Here is a 14,155-nt window from a genome sequence, read left to right on the forward strand (position 1 = left end):
AAACTCAAAAGGCTGGTAGAGAAAGCCAGACCTACTGGCCTTGCCATTGCTTGTTTGCACTTGGACCCATGCCATTTTTCTGCAAAATACCTCTAGACGTAAGTGTTGGATGTTTTTAAGGTGGAACCTCAATGATGCTATTCAAAGTTGGGAGTCTGGAGTTAGGCTGCAAAGTTGAGCAATATTAACTTTATGTGTGGGATGATTATTCTGTGAGTGTCGGGTAGGTCTGTATTGTTTAGTTACCTCGAGTAAGGGACATGTTGCGAGCTAATAAACATTTCTCCAAGCAGGGGCATGCATGCGATTGGAGATTTGTTTATTCTGCAACTGGGCACTTCTTTATTACACTGTGGCAGGAAAAAGGCACACAACTTCGTCAGTTGAGGAAAAGAATGAAAGGAACCCTCTGTAGCACCTCTCTCGCGCCTTGCACCTGCATCATGAGCAACAATGTGAAAACCTCTCCAGCAAGAATAAATAAGTTTAGTATCCTCTGAGTTAAAATACATTAATGGGACATTTAGTAATCACGAATTAGAGTGTCAGCTAACTGCTTGTGATTATATACTAGGAGAACAGTGGTTGAATACACTGCATGAAATGAGTCCCAAATATAAAAGGGATCTAATTGATAAACAAGATTGTTTTTGTTGTGTCATTCCCTGTGCACATAGTTTTTGGAATGAACAAATGCATCTTTCAACAGCTGGTAAGAAATCCTGAAGAAGCTACTGGGTAACTTCGAAGTCCAGAAACTAGCGTGCTGTTGGTATCAGCCAGACACATTAGATTTGTACAAGAGCCTCATCCAAGAAGAGTAACATCAACCAATACTGACACCCCCCTCTCATATCCTTCAAAGTATTTCGGACTCATCACTACAGTTAGGAGGCTAGCATTAAAGATAGGGTCGCTCAACCCTTCTTCACCATCTATCCCCTGCAGACTCCAGAAAGAATTGCAAGGCAGACATGCTACGAGTAACTGGATGACATCTATTTGCCATAAGTTTGATGAGCCCTACATTTTTGTGCTCAACAAAACGTGTGCAATTACTTTCTTTAAACAGAGGCACCTGATCTTGGAAGGGAACAGCATGAAAACTAGACTCCAACCATATATTAAGCAAATTACACTTTGTGGACATGTAAACAAAAAAAACAGCTGTATTGATATTTTAATTTTACCGTGTTAAATTAAAAAGCACGTCCAAGGTATCTATTTAGTAAGGAAAATGATTATGTTTTTATTTCAAAAGTCAGCTAAAATCATTGTTGGACTGTTCATGGAATTTCTGGAGTGAAAGGCAGGACTAACAGTATGACCTTGAATTGTATTAATAAAGTTCCCATAATAATTTAAAAAGCTTTCATGACTTTATACACAAGGAAAGATGGCAGTATATTTTGTGGTGTGGTCCATATAAGAGATTACGTAGAAGCGAATGTTTAGATGTTCATCCACCACACCTACTACCTAGATACAAATAAGAAACAGAAGTAATTCCCTTGGGTCTGTCTGTTGTAGTAGGAACAGTCTGGTAGATGGTGCCCCTTAACAGAAGTAGATCTGTAACAGGGGCACCCGGTACTTCATGCCTTGCTTCGCAAACAGCTCTAAAAAGGTAAAGGCAGAGGGGAAGAGTGAAATCATGGAGCCATGAGAAGCACTCTACACACCAGATAATGGGGTTCCAATGTGTCAAAGCCAAAGATAAACACCCAGTCTCAAAGAACATGGAGTGTGCAATAATACATTTCCTACCAGTACTCTGGTTTGCCATTAGACTTAAGAAGGCTAAGACATCAATAGGCCGTGACCAAAATGAATATACTCTTGATCAAGTAGTTATAGTTGAATCATCGATGATTGTGTAAGACTGAATGACACTGAATCGAAATGGGTGCACTTTGCTACAAGATTCTCCCAAACAATGGTTGCTAGTGTCTAACCCAAAGGGGCATGATTACTTCAGGACCCTCTTCAAAGTAATATGCTCAAGTGTCTTGGAATTAAATGCATTAATGTGGTAGCAAGTTTGAAATTCATGATCCAAAGGAAGATAATGGAAAATTAAAGATGCAAATCTGAATTATTCTCCAGTTTAAAATGCTTGACTCCTTGAGCAAAAATCAACTTTTTTAAACCGTTTAAAATGCATCCATATAAAGATGAAAACAGGTGGAAACAGTGTTCTGAAAAGTATATTAAAGCAAGAAAGCAGAAAACAAGTTAGGATTGAAGGCTAAAAAGTGGTAAGTCAAGATGAATTAAGGAGAAAAATATTTGGGGTCAGATAAAGTTCTGTTTAATTGAAAGAAAGAGATAAGAAGTCAAACTCATATCATATACAAAGAACAAAGGCCTAAACATCCAAATACGTTTCAAGGATTCTTGTTGCCCACATTTCTTCCTTTTCATAGAAGGCAACTGTGACAACAGACCAACACCTTGGGTTTCTTCAGCTTTTATGATATCAGGTAGTTCCACTTAATTGCACAGAACTTCTAAATATTGAATGTAAAGGATAATGCACAGGTGGTATATTCTAATAATAAACTTGAGGGGATTCTGTGACATCACAGTGAATAAGAAGGCCACAAGGAGAATGTTCTGGATATCCTCAGAGATATCCACCCTCAGACTACAACGTTTATTAAAAGCAACAGAGTTTAAGGGCAGCGCCATGCTGGAATAAACCTTAACTTCTAGACCAATTAAACCGACAGCATCTCATATATAGAGCACATACATGGGGGGATATACTGTTGCGTTATTGCATTTCTTGCATAATCTGCCTGGATACCAACAATAAGGGCAATGGTTTGCAAACTAAAAGAACGGATGATACAACATAAGCCAATTGGCATCCAACATGGGAATGTGGCAGGGGGGACATGAAAAAAGTTACAGAATTCTTCAATTCCAAGTAGGCAAGGATATAAATAGGTGAAGCAATTGTGTCATGTTTTAGCAGGAAAGCCAACATTCAGTTATTTTTGATTTGACTGAGACAAGAAATCACAAAATGATACGATTACCTGCCATCAAAAAGGATTTTGTGAAAAACATTACTATGCTCATTTGTCTCTGATGTCATATCATATTAGTAGACCTTCACAGTGTGAATGTGTATGTTAGGTTCTACTGTGATGAGACAGGGACATATTTTTATTTATTACAAGATGAAGAGCAGGATTACACACACACACACACACATAGCTAAACAGTTGCAGAAAAACAAAAGAAAGAGGAAATATAAATACAATTCTAGGTTCTTTCTATGATGTTTTGGAATACTAAACTCCATGAATACTCGCAGTTTACCAGCATCCACATATCTATTTACATATAGTTTACATGTATAAAAATATAGAAGGAATAGCACAAGTCTATAGTATCTCAAAGGCATTTGTAAAATGAGGACATATTCCTTTATAACCATAAATACAATGTATAGTTGCTGGGTTTTTTTGTATTTACAGTTGGAATCTGAAGTATTGAGTTGCAATGAATGTAGACATGTCTACTACTTTGTGAATGTCTTGTTGGGTGGATGGCACCATAAGAACACAGCTTCAAATACTGGCACAACTTAACAAAGTAACACAACCGAAGCAATCAAGATAAGTCTATAGTGGGGTATAGGAGACATGACCTGCACATTTCTTATATCATGTGGAAGGGCACAGTCTGCACTAAAAGGTAACAGTGCTGAATGATTGCTACAGCAGCCATCACTAAACAACACCTACTGTAATATAATTAGTCAGATCTTTTTTCTCCCTTTTATATGCTCCGTCTCTTTAATTGTTTTGATATATTTTGTATTTATGGATTTATCTTGCTCTTTTATGGCCTTTTAGCTAAAAAAAAGATATTGACTGACTATCGCCTAGATTTAGAAAAAATGCGTCCTGACAAACAAATTACCCCCAAATTGTGAAGGGAATGGGAAAAAATGACAAATAACCTGCCCAACACGAATTAATTTTGAAAGGGCTTCTGCAGTTATATATTTATTTCAACATGAATGTGTTGTAAACAACAACATTCACCACCCAAACCAGCAGAGAGAGTGGTCAAATTATAGTATGTCAAAAACTAGAATCTAGTCCATAAAACCCTTCACAGTAATGTGATAATTATGTGCCTAGGCACTAGATAGCTTGTAATTTACGTTACATATCACTTAAAATACATTTTATAGAACAAAAATATTTTATTTGTGCCATGTAACAGTCAGTAGTAATCACGCTGAACCGAAGGTGCCTAACTGATAAATTTTTATATGATTTAGAATGCTAATGGCATAAAGAGATTTTTATTGGGTTGCAAAAATATTCAACTTATATTGTTTCATGTGCAGAAAACCCTTCTTTAGAGGTTAAATTGTGTCTTTAACGATCACACCTGTTGTTCTTGAGCCACACCTACACAGTGCATCAATCCCTCCAAAGGTATATCAACGCTATTCCCTTTACACCAGTGATGCAAAACTTGAGAAGGAGGCCAGAAAGCCATTTTTGGGAAGTTTGGAAGCCAATCAACACTTTTTAACCTGCTGCATGTAAACTCTACAGTTGTAGATCTCACAACAGATCCCCTCTATCTCAATACTTTTTAGACATGAATACCTGCTAGGGAGAGTACTCAAATGATAGTAACCTCAAATAAAAATTTAAAGACAAGATATTCGCTGGCTTTTAATCTTGGATGTATAGAACTGTGCATTCATACGCTACAGATTAAGTTTAAAGAGTGGGGGCCTGGATCAAAAAGTGCATTTTGTAGTACTATAAAACTTACTACAAAGTGCTGTTCACAAACTGCACTTTTGTAGAAACCTAAACTTTTGAGTAAGTTTACTACTTTTCCATATTCTCAAATTGCACTTTTGTAGTAACTCACACATTTGTAGCAAATCTCGACCTCCATTATTTTCTATTGGAGAGTGTTGCAGACCAGTGGTTGGCCATGTCTAGTGCTGGACATACTACAAATGTGTAAGCCATACAAAAGTGTAAGTAACTATAAAAGTGCAGTTCGCCAATACCGAAAAGTAGTAAACTTACTCGAAAGAGTAAAATCACTGAGAAGTAAAAGTTATGTTAGAGAATCAGGCTGTATCTGTTTAACAATGATTTAGCGGTATGTAATTGAACCATTACAGAAGGTGAGATACCTGCTCGTTGGAAAAAGGAACTGAGCACTACTCTAGTTTTCTCCAATTTTTTCTAGAGAAGTGCCAATTGGAGAAAGCAACAAAAAGAACAGTGATGGTCCAAAATACAATGGGCTGTCACTAGTGGTCAACTGTACCCAAATAAGAGCACAAATCTACAATGGCTAACAATGGGTGCCAGGATTTGCAGAGCAATGCCACATTATTTTTACAACTCTGACATCCCACTTATACATCATGTCTGATTTCTTTGGTCTGAACCCCACACAACTGAATTATAGAACATATTTGTACACTGTGGCAATGGGGCTTTCTGTATTCATAGTAGTTTCACAATATTGTGCATATTACAACACTTGACATTCCTCTGAGTACATTGCTTCCAACAATAATACCTGTGGTACTTCAGTTTAATAACTAGGAATACTTCAAAATGTTACAGTCACACTTATATCCACAATTTAACTCCCTTTTATTAGAAGTATAATACTGCACTTTATATCACAAATGTATAAAAATATGGCAGATAGTGTCATAACAATACTTTTAAATGAGTATATTTATAAAACAAACAATTAATTAGCTTATATATATATTTATGTATATAGAATAAAGTACTCCTGATGCAATATATAAATTTTATACTGTTAGTCTGTATAGAAACTACTTCAGCTGTCGCACTGCTTCACAATGTTTAAACAGCTCCAAATAACTTTACATTGGAACATAAAAGATATGATCATAACAGTACAATATTAGTTCGTCATAAATAAATATTACAAAAACTATCAAATATGGAAGCTTAAAAAACAAAATTTAAGACATAAATTTAAAATTTAAACCCTTACAGAGGGACACACTTGAATCACACAGACCCCACTATTCTGAATAGGCAGCAAGAATGAGCATAAGGGCATTGGTCTCCCATGGTCGGCTGCTGTTTCTTAATTCCATACCAGTGTTTAATCAATACCGGTATTCCCTAAGCATACAGCTAAGTGTACTAAGCTAATAGCAGTAATAGTTTCCTTTAGAATTGCACATTTGCCTGTACTTTATATTATTTTTGTCTGAAAACATTTAATCAGCATGCCACCAATTTTATTTTACTATTGTTCTTTGTTGATGGTAGCAAAAATAACCCAACATAGTCATATTGCACACAATAAAAAAATGGATCTAAATATGTTCATTAGGTCACACTTTACCCATCTTCACCTCATACAATACCATTACTCACATTCTCATATAAAGATTACTCAGCTCTGCAGTTACAAAGCTGTTTCTTTCAAATCATTTAAATTTGGCATTCGTGATCGGTTTGTTCGGTTAAACGAGTGACCATTCTGTCCAGTCTTAGAAACCAGCGGATCTGGATAGGGGTTACCATCTGTGGCTCCACGGTTTACTGGAGATACATGCCAGACTGTATCCATCTGGCCTGGCAACTGAAGACCTTGCCTGCTTTTTGCCTGGGATTCCTGCTGACGGATAAGGCCGCCACTGCTGGTGCTGCTGGAAGTCTGACCCATGGAGTGAATACGACCCTCTGTGTAGTTACTTTTGGGAGGTTGGCTTGGCAACGGTTGAAAGCGTGGGTCAGGAGGCGGTACAGAGTGATTTGAAGAAGAGAGGTGCAAAAATTTACGAAGAGATTTCAAAGGTTGACTCTGTGAGACAAAAACGAGTGTGTAAAGATTATGGTTTGGATTTTTCAAACTTTTACTCATCATTCGCTCAGTATAATATACAACTCTAAAGAAAACCCCCACTGGCTGTTTAGCTTCTATGACACCAAATCATTCTGTCCTAATGGACCACATGCTTAGTTGTAATGGGGGCTATTCAGAACACCTTTCTATGCAGAAACATGTTAATAGTGAAAGATCTGGGTTTTCGGCTGTAAACAACAGAAAATGTGTCAATACAAGGAAACTTTGGTTCCATATGGGCTGACAAAGTACCTATTTCTTGGATGAAAATGAACTGGTACTTTAGGTGATGTCAGTAGGATGTTGTTTAGAGATTAGGTATTAGAGAGAACATATAGTAACAACATTTCAGTTTTCCACAGATTTGAAGATAGTAGACATTTTGGGCTGAAATCTTAAAAGCATTTGTGAAACTGAACCAAAAAACACATTTGTGAGTGTAAATTTCCTAGTGTAACCTGATTCACAGAATCAGGAAGGGTGGGATTTTACTCTCGGCAAAGACGTTAGCTAAGTTAGACTAACCTGCTAAGCTGAACAACCGACCAATTTGTAACTACCCTTGCAAACAGTTTACCATCCTAAAAACTCAGGCAAATGTATTCCCAAGAGAACATATTCTTACTAATTTTGGACATTCTATGTGCTTCATAATAATTACAGTGTGATTTGGACAAATCTCCAATTGACAGGCAACTCACTTTTCTAGAGCCCAAGAAGATAACAAAGTTCAGATTCAGTCACCTTCTCAAGTCAGTATACTCAGTATGCTCAGTGCTTCAGAACGCTGTTTGTTTCCAAGTGTAGTAAGTCGGAATCAGCCTTTCCGCTCCTCTGCTTTAGATGGTATCAAGTGGGCTGTAGTTAACGAAGTTGTGTGGTTTTCTGATAAAACATAGCAAGATGGCCGAACGGTCGTAGACCGTCTCGGCTCCCGGTCCACGCACTGTTCCCGCAGTGAAAAAGGGCGGCTGTGGTGGCTAACGAACAATGTAAACAGATTGCAGCGGTGCCGGAAGATGCGGTGCGCAGTAGGGAGCGATTTGCGTACCTGAACATTGCGGCGATTATTTTATTTAGCCTCGCGCTCCCTCGGAGTGTGCTGACAGTCGGGTGCAAGATGGAGGCGTAAGCCCAGGAGCCGCGGGAGACCTTGCGGACTTCATCCTGGATGCATCGCTGCAAGTGCCCTAGTGTGCGGAGTGGCAGCGGACTAAAGGTGAGCGGTGGCGGGGGGTCATCCGCGGCAATTGATGAGGCTTTATCAACATACTGAGCCTCCTTCCCCCATGCGTGCCTGACCCTAAAATGGCAGCTGCGCCGCCCTAACTGACAATGGAATGCTGTACTTGTGGCCTGCCGTGCGGTCTCACCCGCCTTCCACCCAGACCTCATGGTGCATGCAGTGACTACCTTGAAGGAATCCCTACGAGCACCTGCTCCTGCTTGGTTTCGACATCTAAGACACTGAGGCTCACTGCTGCCTCAGTGCTAGCTCGCCGATACCCCTCTACTGCTCAGTGGATTCAACAGCTAACACGACCCAGCGCCTACAGGCCCACACCTGAATTGAACATAAGCAACTGGGGGCCCCAGTCCTTCCTCTCCCTGCTCATACTGATGCCATATCTTCCCTGCCACCCCTTTACTTTCTGGGGGGCGCACTGCGACATCTTCGCCTCCAGAGCCATGACCTCTCAGTGTGTCGGGGGCTGCTACTGAGCACTAGACAACTGACCGGTCGTCTTGCGGATCCATCACTGTCCACACATGGCGGGGCTTCCCAATCCAGAGCATCACACTGTGGCGCCTTAATCAGGACCCTACGCATGCCTACTACTCATATTGCTTCCACATGAATCTGGGGTCCTGATCCCTATGCCGCCTAAGAAACCGACGGGCAGGACTCCGAACAGGGTCTCAGATTTCTTCTTGACCTCCGACAAGCGATATGCGCCTCGAGGGGACGCCAACGTGGCAGTAATGGCCCTTAAAAAAGCGGATCTCCTAAATATGTTCAAGGACTTTAAAGCTGAACTCCGCAGTGATATCAGTCAAGACAACAAATCTTCAATGGAGCAACTCCATTCGGATCTGTCGGAGCGCTTGTCGTCTCTGCAGAAGGATGTGGATTCTGTGGGCACCAGGGTCCTTGACCTTGAGAAACAACACCAGGAACGGGAACAATTTTCAAACGAGCTGCGGGACGATGTGAGAAAACTCAAGGAACAACTGTCCCAGGCGCAGCTCAGGGCAGAGGACCTCGAAAACAGAGCGCGACGCGGGAACATACGAGTTTGGGATTTAGAGGATGGCGTGGAGGGGCCTGACCTGGAGGCTTTCATGGTGGGCCTCTTCTCGGAGATCTTGGCCCCACAGTCTATTAAAAATAAGCTGGACAGAGTTCATCGAGTGGGATCCCTCTTACCTGGCGAAAAGAAAAGACCATGTGACATCCTGGCGAAATTCCATTCTTACAGAGTCAAGGACGCGGTGCTACAGGCAGCAAGGATGAAGGACTCAGTTTCATTTCAGGGACACTCCTGCACCGTCTACCAGGATGTGGCACCGTCTACGCTGGCGCGGAGGCAACAGTACCGCCCTGTCACCACTAAACTGCGGGATGATAAGATCAAGTATAGATGGACCTACCCCTTTGGGCTTAGCTTTGAATTCCAGAATAAACGACGCCACATTACCGACTTACAGTAAGGCCTCGATCTGCTGGGTCTCCCCTCCGCGGGGGCTGGCCTTTCCCAAAGTGCACCTGGTGAACCTAACCGAGGCTCCCAGTCTGCTTCAGCATGGTCAGAGGGGTCGCATAGGGGACGCAGATGACTACCTCCGATCTACATGGTGAGATTGTTTTTGCGTTGCCCCGGCGGACCTGCTCCAGTGCCTGATTTTCCAGTGGTGCCCAGTGGGTTCCAGCAGGGATATGCTTCTCCTGGGTGTGATCCTTCTTTGCTTCCACAGTTGCTCGTGAATACAATCCTGCGGTTACTTGTTCAATTTAAAGAGGTGACATGGCCCTGGTGGGCAGCCCCATTATGATTAATACTGTTACCTTCTATATATTTCGTAGATTTGAAAGTCGAGGTATAACCGCTCCTAGTTCTATAAGGTGTTGTAGGTTGATGTTGATTGTTCTACCTATCATTGCTAACAACCTGTCAAGTTCATTCTCCTATGTATCGATCTGTATTGCAGTGAGATACTGAGCCGCACGAACAGGTCTTAGTTCAATACATTGCGGGACGGGCGTGGACGGGGCCCTCGGACCTGTTGTCCCCCCCGGTCCCTGCGGGGTCCTCTTACTTATATAGGGGGCCCACACTGCGGTGATTTCATACTGTTTCACTGTTAATGTTTACTTGCATTTTTTAGGGGTTAGAGGGTGGGTGTGGGAGGGTTGTGGTGACGCCTTTTTATCTATTGCTATTAAGGGTTCTTTTGGGCATCTGGAATGGCACGCGTGACGGGTTTGGGCCCTGCTGGAACACTGGAGGTCATTCTGGGATTGGGGTACCGAGGGGGTCTCTAGCATTCAATGAGATCTGTAGTTTTCTCCTTTTGACATGATGCCGATTACCATAGGAACTTGGAACGTCAAAGGTCTTAACTCCCCCCAAAAACGCCAAAGAGTGTGGAAATACATTATTGACCATCACCTCGACATACTAGCTTTACAAGAGACACATTTAGCTAGAGCAGAAGACATGCGCCTCAGACACAAACAGTTTCCACTAATTTACAGATCGTCGGCTCACACGAAACACAGAGGGGTTGCTATTATGTTCTGCTCTTCTATGCAATTCCAGCCTCTGGGCGTTCAGAGAGATAGAGATGGTCGCTGGGTTATGATTAAAGGGCACCTAAGGGGGAGGCTTTGCACTTTCGTGGCAGTATATGCCCCGAATGCTGGTCAGACGGTCTTCTTACATACATTGCTGGGGAAACTAATGGACTTTGCAGAGGGTCCACTAACTCTATGGGCGACTTCAACTTAATATGGCAGAAAGACCTGGACAGTACGCATGCACACTGCTCGGACACGGGCTCCTTCACTATGGACACACAGCAACGCCTACATGACATGGGCCTTCTTGACACTTGGTGCACTCTCTATCCGCAGACCCGAGATTACACGTTCTATTCGCATGTCCACCGTACATACTCTCGGCTCGACTACATCTTTATTAGTCAATCCCTACAGGGGGCCCTACAGGACGCCAGGATTTTCCCCCTATCCGTTTCAGATCATAGTCTCTTTACTATTAATCTCACTTGGAGCGGGGACGCTCCGACTTCCCCCAGGTGGTATTTCCCACTATCACTTGCCCGGGATAAGGAGTCCTGCACCAAATTAGGAGAAACTATTACTGAATTATTTGCTATCAATGGCCCGGAAGACACGTCGGAATACACCAATTGGGACACCCTTAAGGCTGTGGTTCGGGGGGAATGTATCGCCCTTAATGCGTCTCTTAACAGGCAACGCGCTAGTGAACGGGAGCAATTGGAAACTGAGCTATCTAACCTTGAGCACGTCCACAAATTAAACCCTGCAAGGCAAACCCTGCGCAACGTAACGGCACTCCGAGGTAAACTTCGGGCTACTTACAATAATAGGGCTGAGTTCACGCTTCTTAAACTACGACATCTGTCCTACACTCAAGGTAACTAAATTGGCAAACATGTCGCTAGGCAGCTAAAAAACAAGCGGGAGAAGGAATACATAGGAGGTATTAGGGGACCTGCGGGGGCGGTTACACATAGAGACGAGGAAAAAGCTGAGATCTTTGGCTCCTTTTATGCCAACCAGTACGTTGGGGAGGCACTGGACCCGGAGGCCCAACGGGCATACCTCCAGTCACTGAACTTACCACAGGTTTCTGCAGAATGGAATGACCTACTTACTGCCCCTATTACTGTGGCTGACGTTACCTCCGCCATTAAAGCCTTAAAGCCCCACAAGGCTCCCGGTCCGGATGGCTTCACTGCCCTCTTCTATAAGACATTTGCCCCTGACATTAGCCCACATCTTGCTCGTCTCTTTAACCGGATGGCGGCAGATGGTACGACCTCCGGCACTATGGCTGAAGCTGTAATCTCGGTGATACCTAAATCAGGGAAGGACCCCCAGCGATGCGCCTCATATAGACCAATTGCCCGACTTAATCTGGACGCAAAACTCTACTCCTCTATTATAGCCAAGCGACTAAATGATCTTATGCCCGACCTCATCCACCCCGACCAGTCGGGGTTTATCAAAGGCCGTCAGACACATGACAAAACGCGCCGAATCATAAACCTGATACAAAAGGCCAACATACGCCAGATACCTGCGGTTTTAGTCGGATTAGATGCCGAGAAAGCCTTTGATAGGGTTGACTGGCTGTTCTTATTCCATACCCTTACAGCATTCGGCTTTTCTTCCAAATTTCTTAACATGATTAGGGCTAATTATCTCCTCCCCCGCTCTAGGGTGGTGGTTAACGGGGTACAATCCTCTTCCTTTGCCCACTCAAGTGGCACCCGTCAGGGTTGCCCCCTTTCACCTTTACTTTTCGCTCTCAGTATAGAACCATTAGCGTTAGTGATAAGGGCCAACCCGGGGATCCGGGGACTACATTTCACGGGGGAACAACATAAAATCTCCTTGTTTGCGGATGACATGCTTATGTCCCTCTCCGAGCCTGCTACGTCCCTTCCGCATCTCCAAACTGAACTGTAACGCTTTGAAGCGGTGGCAGGGTTTAAAATCAACTTAGACAAATCATATATACTCAATCTGACTCTCCCACCTTCAGAGGTTATCAGACTCCAATCCCTTACCCCTTTACCTTGGGCCACATCTTCCATTCAATACCTGGGGGTTCAACTGACGCTGAAAATAGAGGGGCTTTACGCTGCCAACTTCCCTCTGATCCTTACACGTGTGCAAGCGGAACTCTTGAAATGGAAACCTCTGTTTCTATCCTGGTTGGGCCACATTCATGCCATAAAAATGACACTTCTTCTTAAGCTCCTTTATCTATTTCAGGCCCTACCTATAGAGCTGGAGGAAGATTTATTTCGAAGAATAAAGACTATGATACTCCGCTTCATTTGGCAAGGGGGACGTGCCCGTTTCTCCTACTCCCTGCTTCGCCGCTCCCGTGAGGAGGGGGGAAGGGGTGGACTTCCTGACATGCACTTCTATTACAAAGCGTCCCAGCTGAGAGTCTTGGTGGAATGGTCTAAACCGGAATCCGATAAACACTGGTTATATATGGACCGCAGCGTGACAGGGAGGACTGTTTGGGACTTGGTTTGGCGCCCCAAACAGGACAGACCTAAGAATACGTACATTAGCACCCCCACACGCACCACCGTAAGAGTCTGGGACTCAGTTACGCGAGACGATAGATGGACTTCGTTCCCCTCGCCATTTACGCCGCTCCACTTCAATCCAGAATTCCCCCCGGCCTTATATGAGGGACCCATTGACGCCTGGAGGAGAGGAGGTTGCCTAGCACTGACGCACTTATTTCATAATTTTGATCCCCTCACTTTTGACGCCTGCAAGCGGGATTTTGACGTAGGAAATACAGAAAGGTACCACTATACCCAATTGATGCACTGGGCCCTCACTCCTAAGGTGCGGGAGGCCGCTACCCGACCCCTTACAAAATTTGAAGCTTTTCTTACCAAGACCACTTCCATGAAGGCGATTTCCTTTATTTATAGCTTCCTACTCAAAACTACGCTATCCCCGCGACCACGCTATATGTCCATGTGGGAAAGTTTGATACAACGCTCTATTTCAGATGAGGAATGGTCGCATCTGTGGTCTGACATTACACGATTCAACCACTCCTTGGAGCTCAGGGAGGCACAGTTGAAGACTATGATGGACTGGTACCTGCACCCGTCCAAGCTCAGTCAGCTCTTCCCCACCACTTCTGATAGATGCTGGAGAGGGTGCGGACTACTTGGGGACTTTCAACACATTTGGTGGGACTGCCCAACTATCCGTCCCTTCTGGGAAGAAATCCTGGCACATTTAAAAGACATGCTGGGCTATCCCATCCCCACCACTATGGCAGGGTTTTTTTTTGGGCTACGTGATGCCTCCCTGGAACATCAGATTCGGGCTGACAAAATGATCATGTGGCTTTGTATTGGAGCAGCTAAGATTACTCTGGCAGCCGCTTGGAAGAGGAAGGAGGTGCCGGCTATCTCTCTCTAGCACTCTCGCCTCTGGCGACTG

General features: G+C 43.3%; 1 protein-coding gene across 4 annotated transcripts in view; it reads right to left on the reverse strand.

Annotated features, from left to right (window-relative positions):
• Positions 1–5,642: 5,642 nt before the first annotated feature.
• The window catches only part of CDKL5 (cyclin dependent kinase like 5), a 1,167,948-nt gene continuing 1,159,435 nt past the window's right edge, over positions 5,643–14,155 (reverse strand). For all 4 annotated transcript variants that reach the window (XM_085622653.1, XM_085622651.1, XM_085622652.1 and 1 more), the window contains one exon: positions 5,643–6,858. In XM_085622653.1, coding sequence (XP_085478779.1) covers positions 6,460–6,858 — 399 coding nt within the window. In that variant the 3' untranslated portion in view covers positions 5,643–6,459. The remainder of the gene's footprint in view (positions 6,859–14,155) is intronic.

This window comes from Triturus cristatus, chromosome 8 (assembly GCF_964204655.1).
Source record: "Triturus cristatus chromosome 8, aTriCri1.1, whole genome shotgun sequence".
Lineage (NCBI taxonomy): Eukaryota > Metazoa > Chordata > Amphibia > Caudata > Salamandridae > Triturus > Triturus cristatus.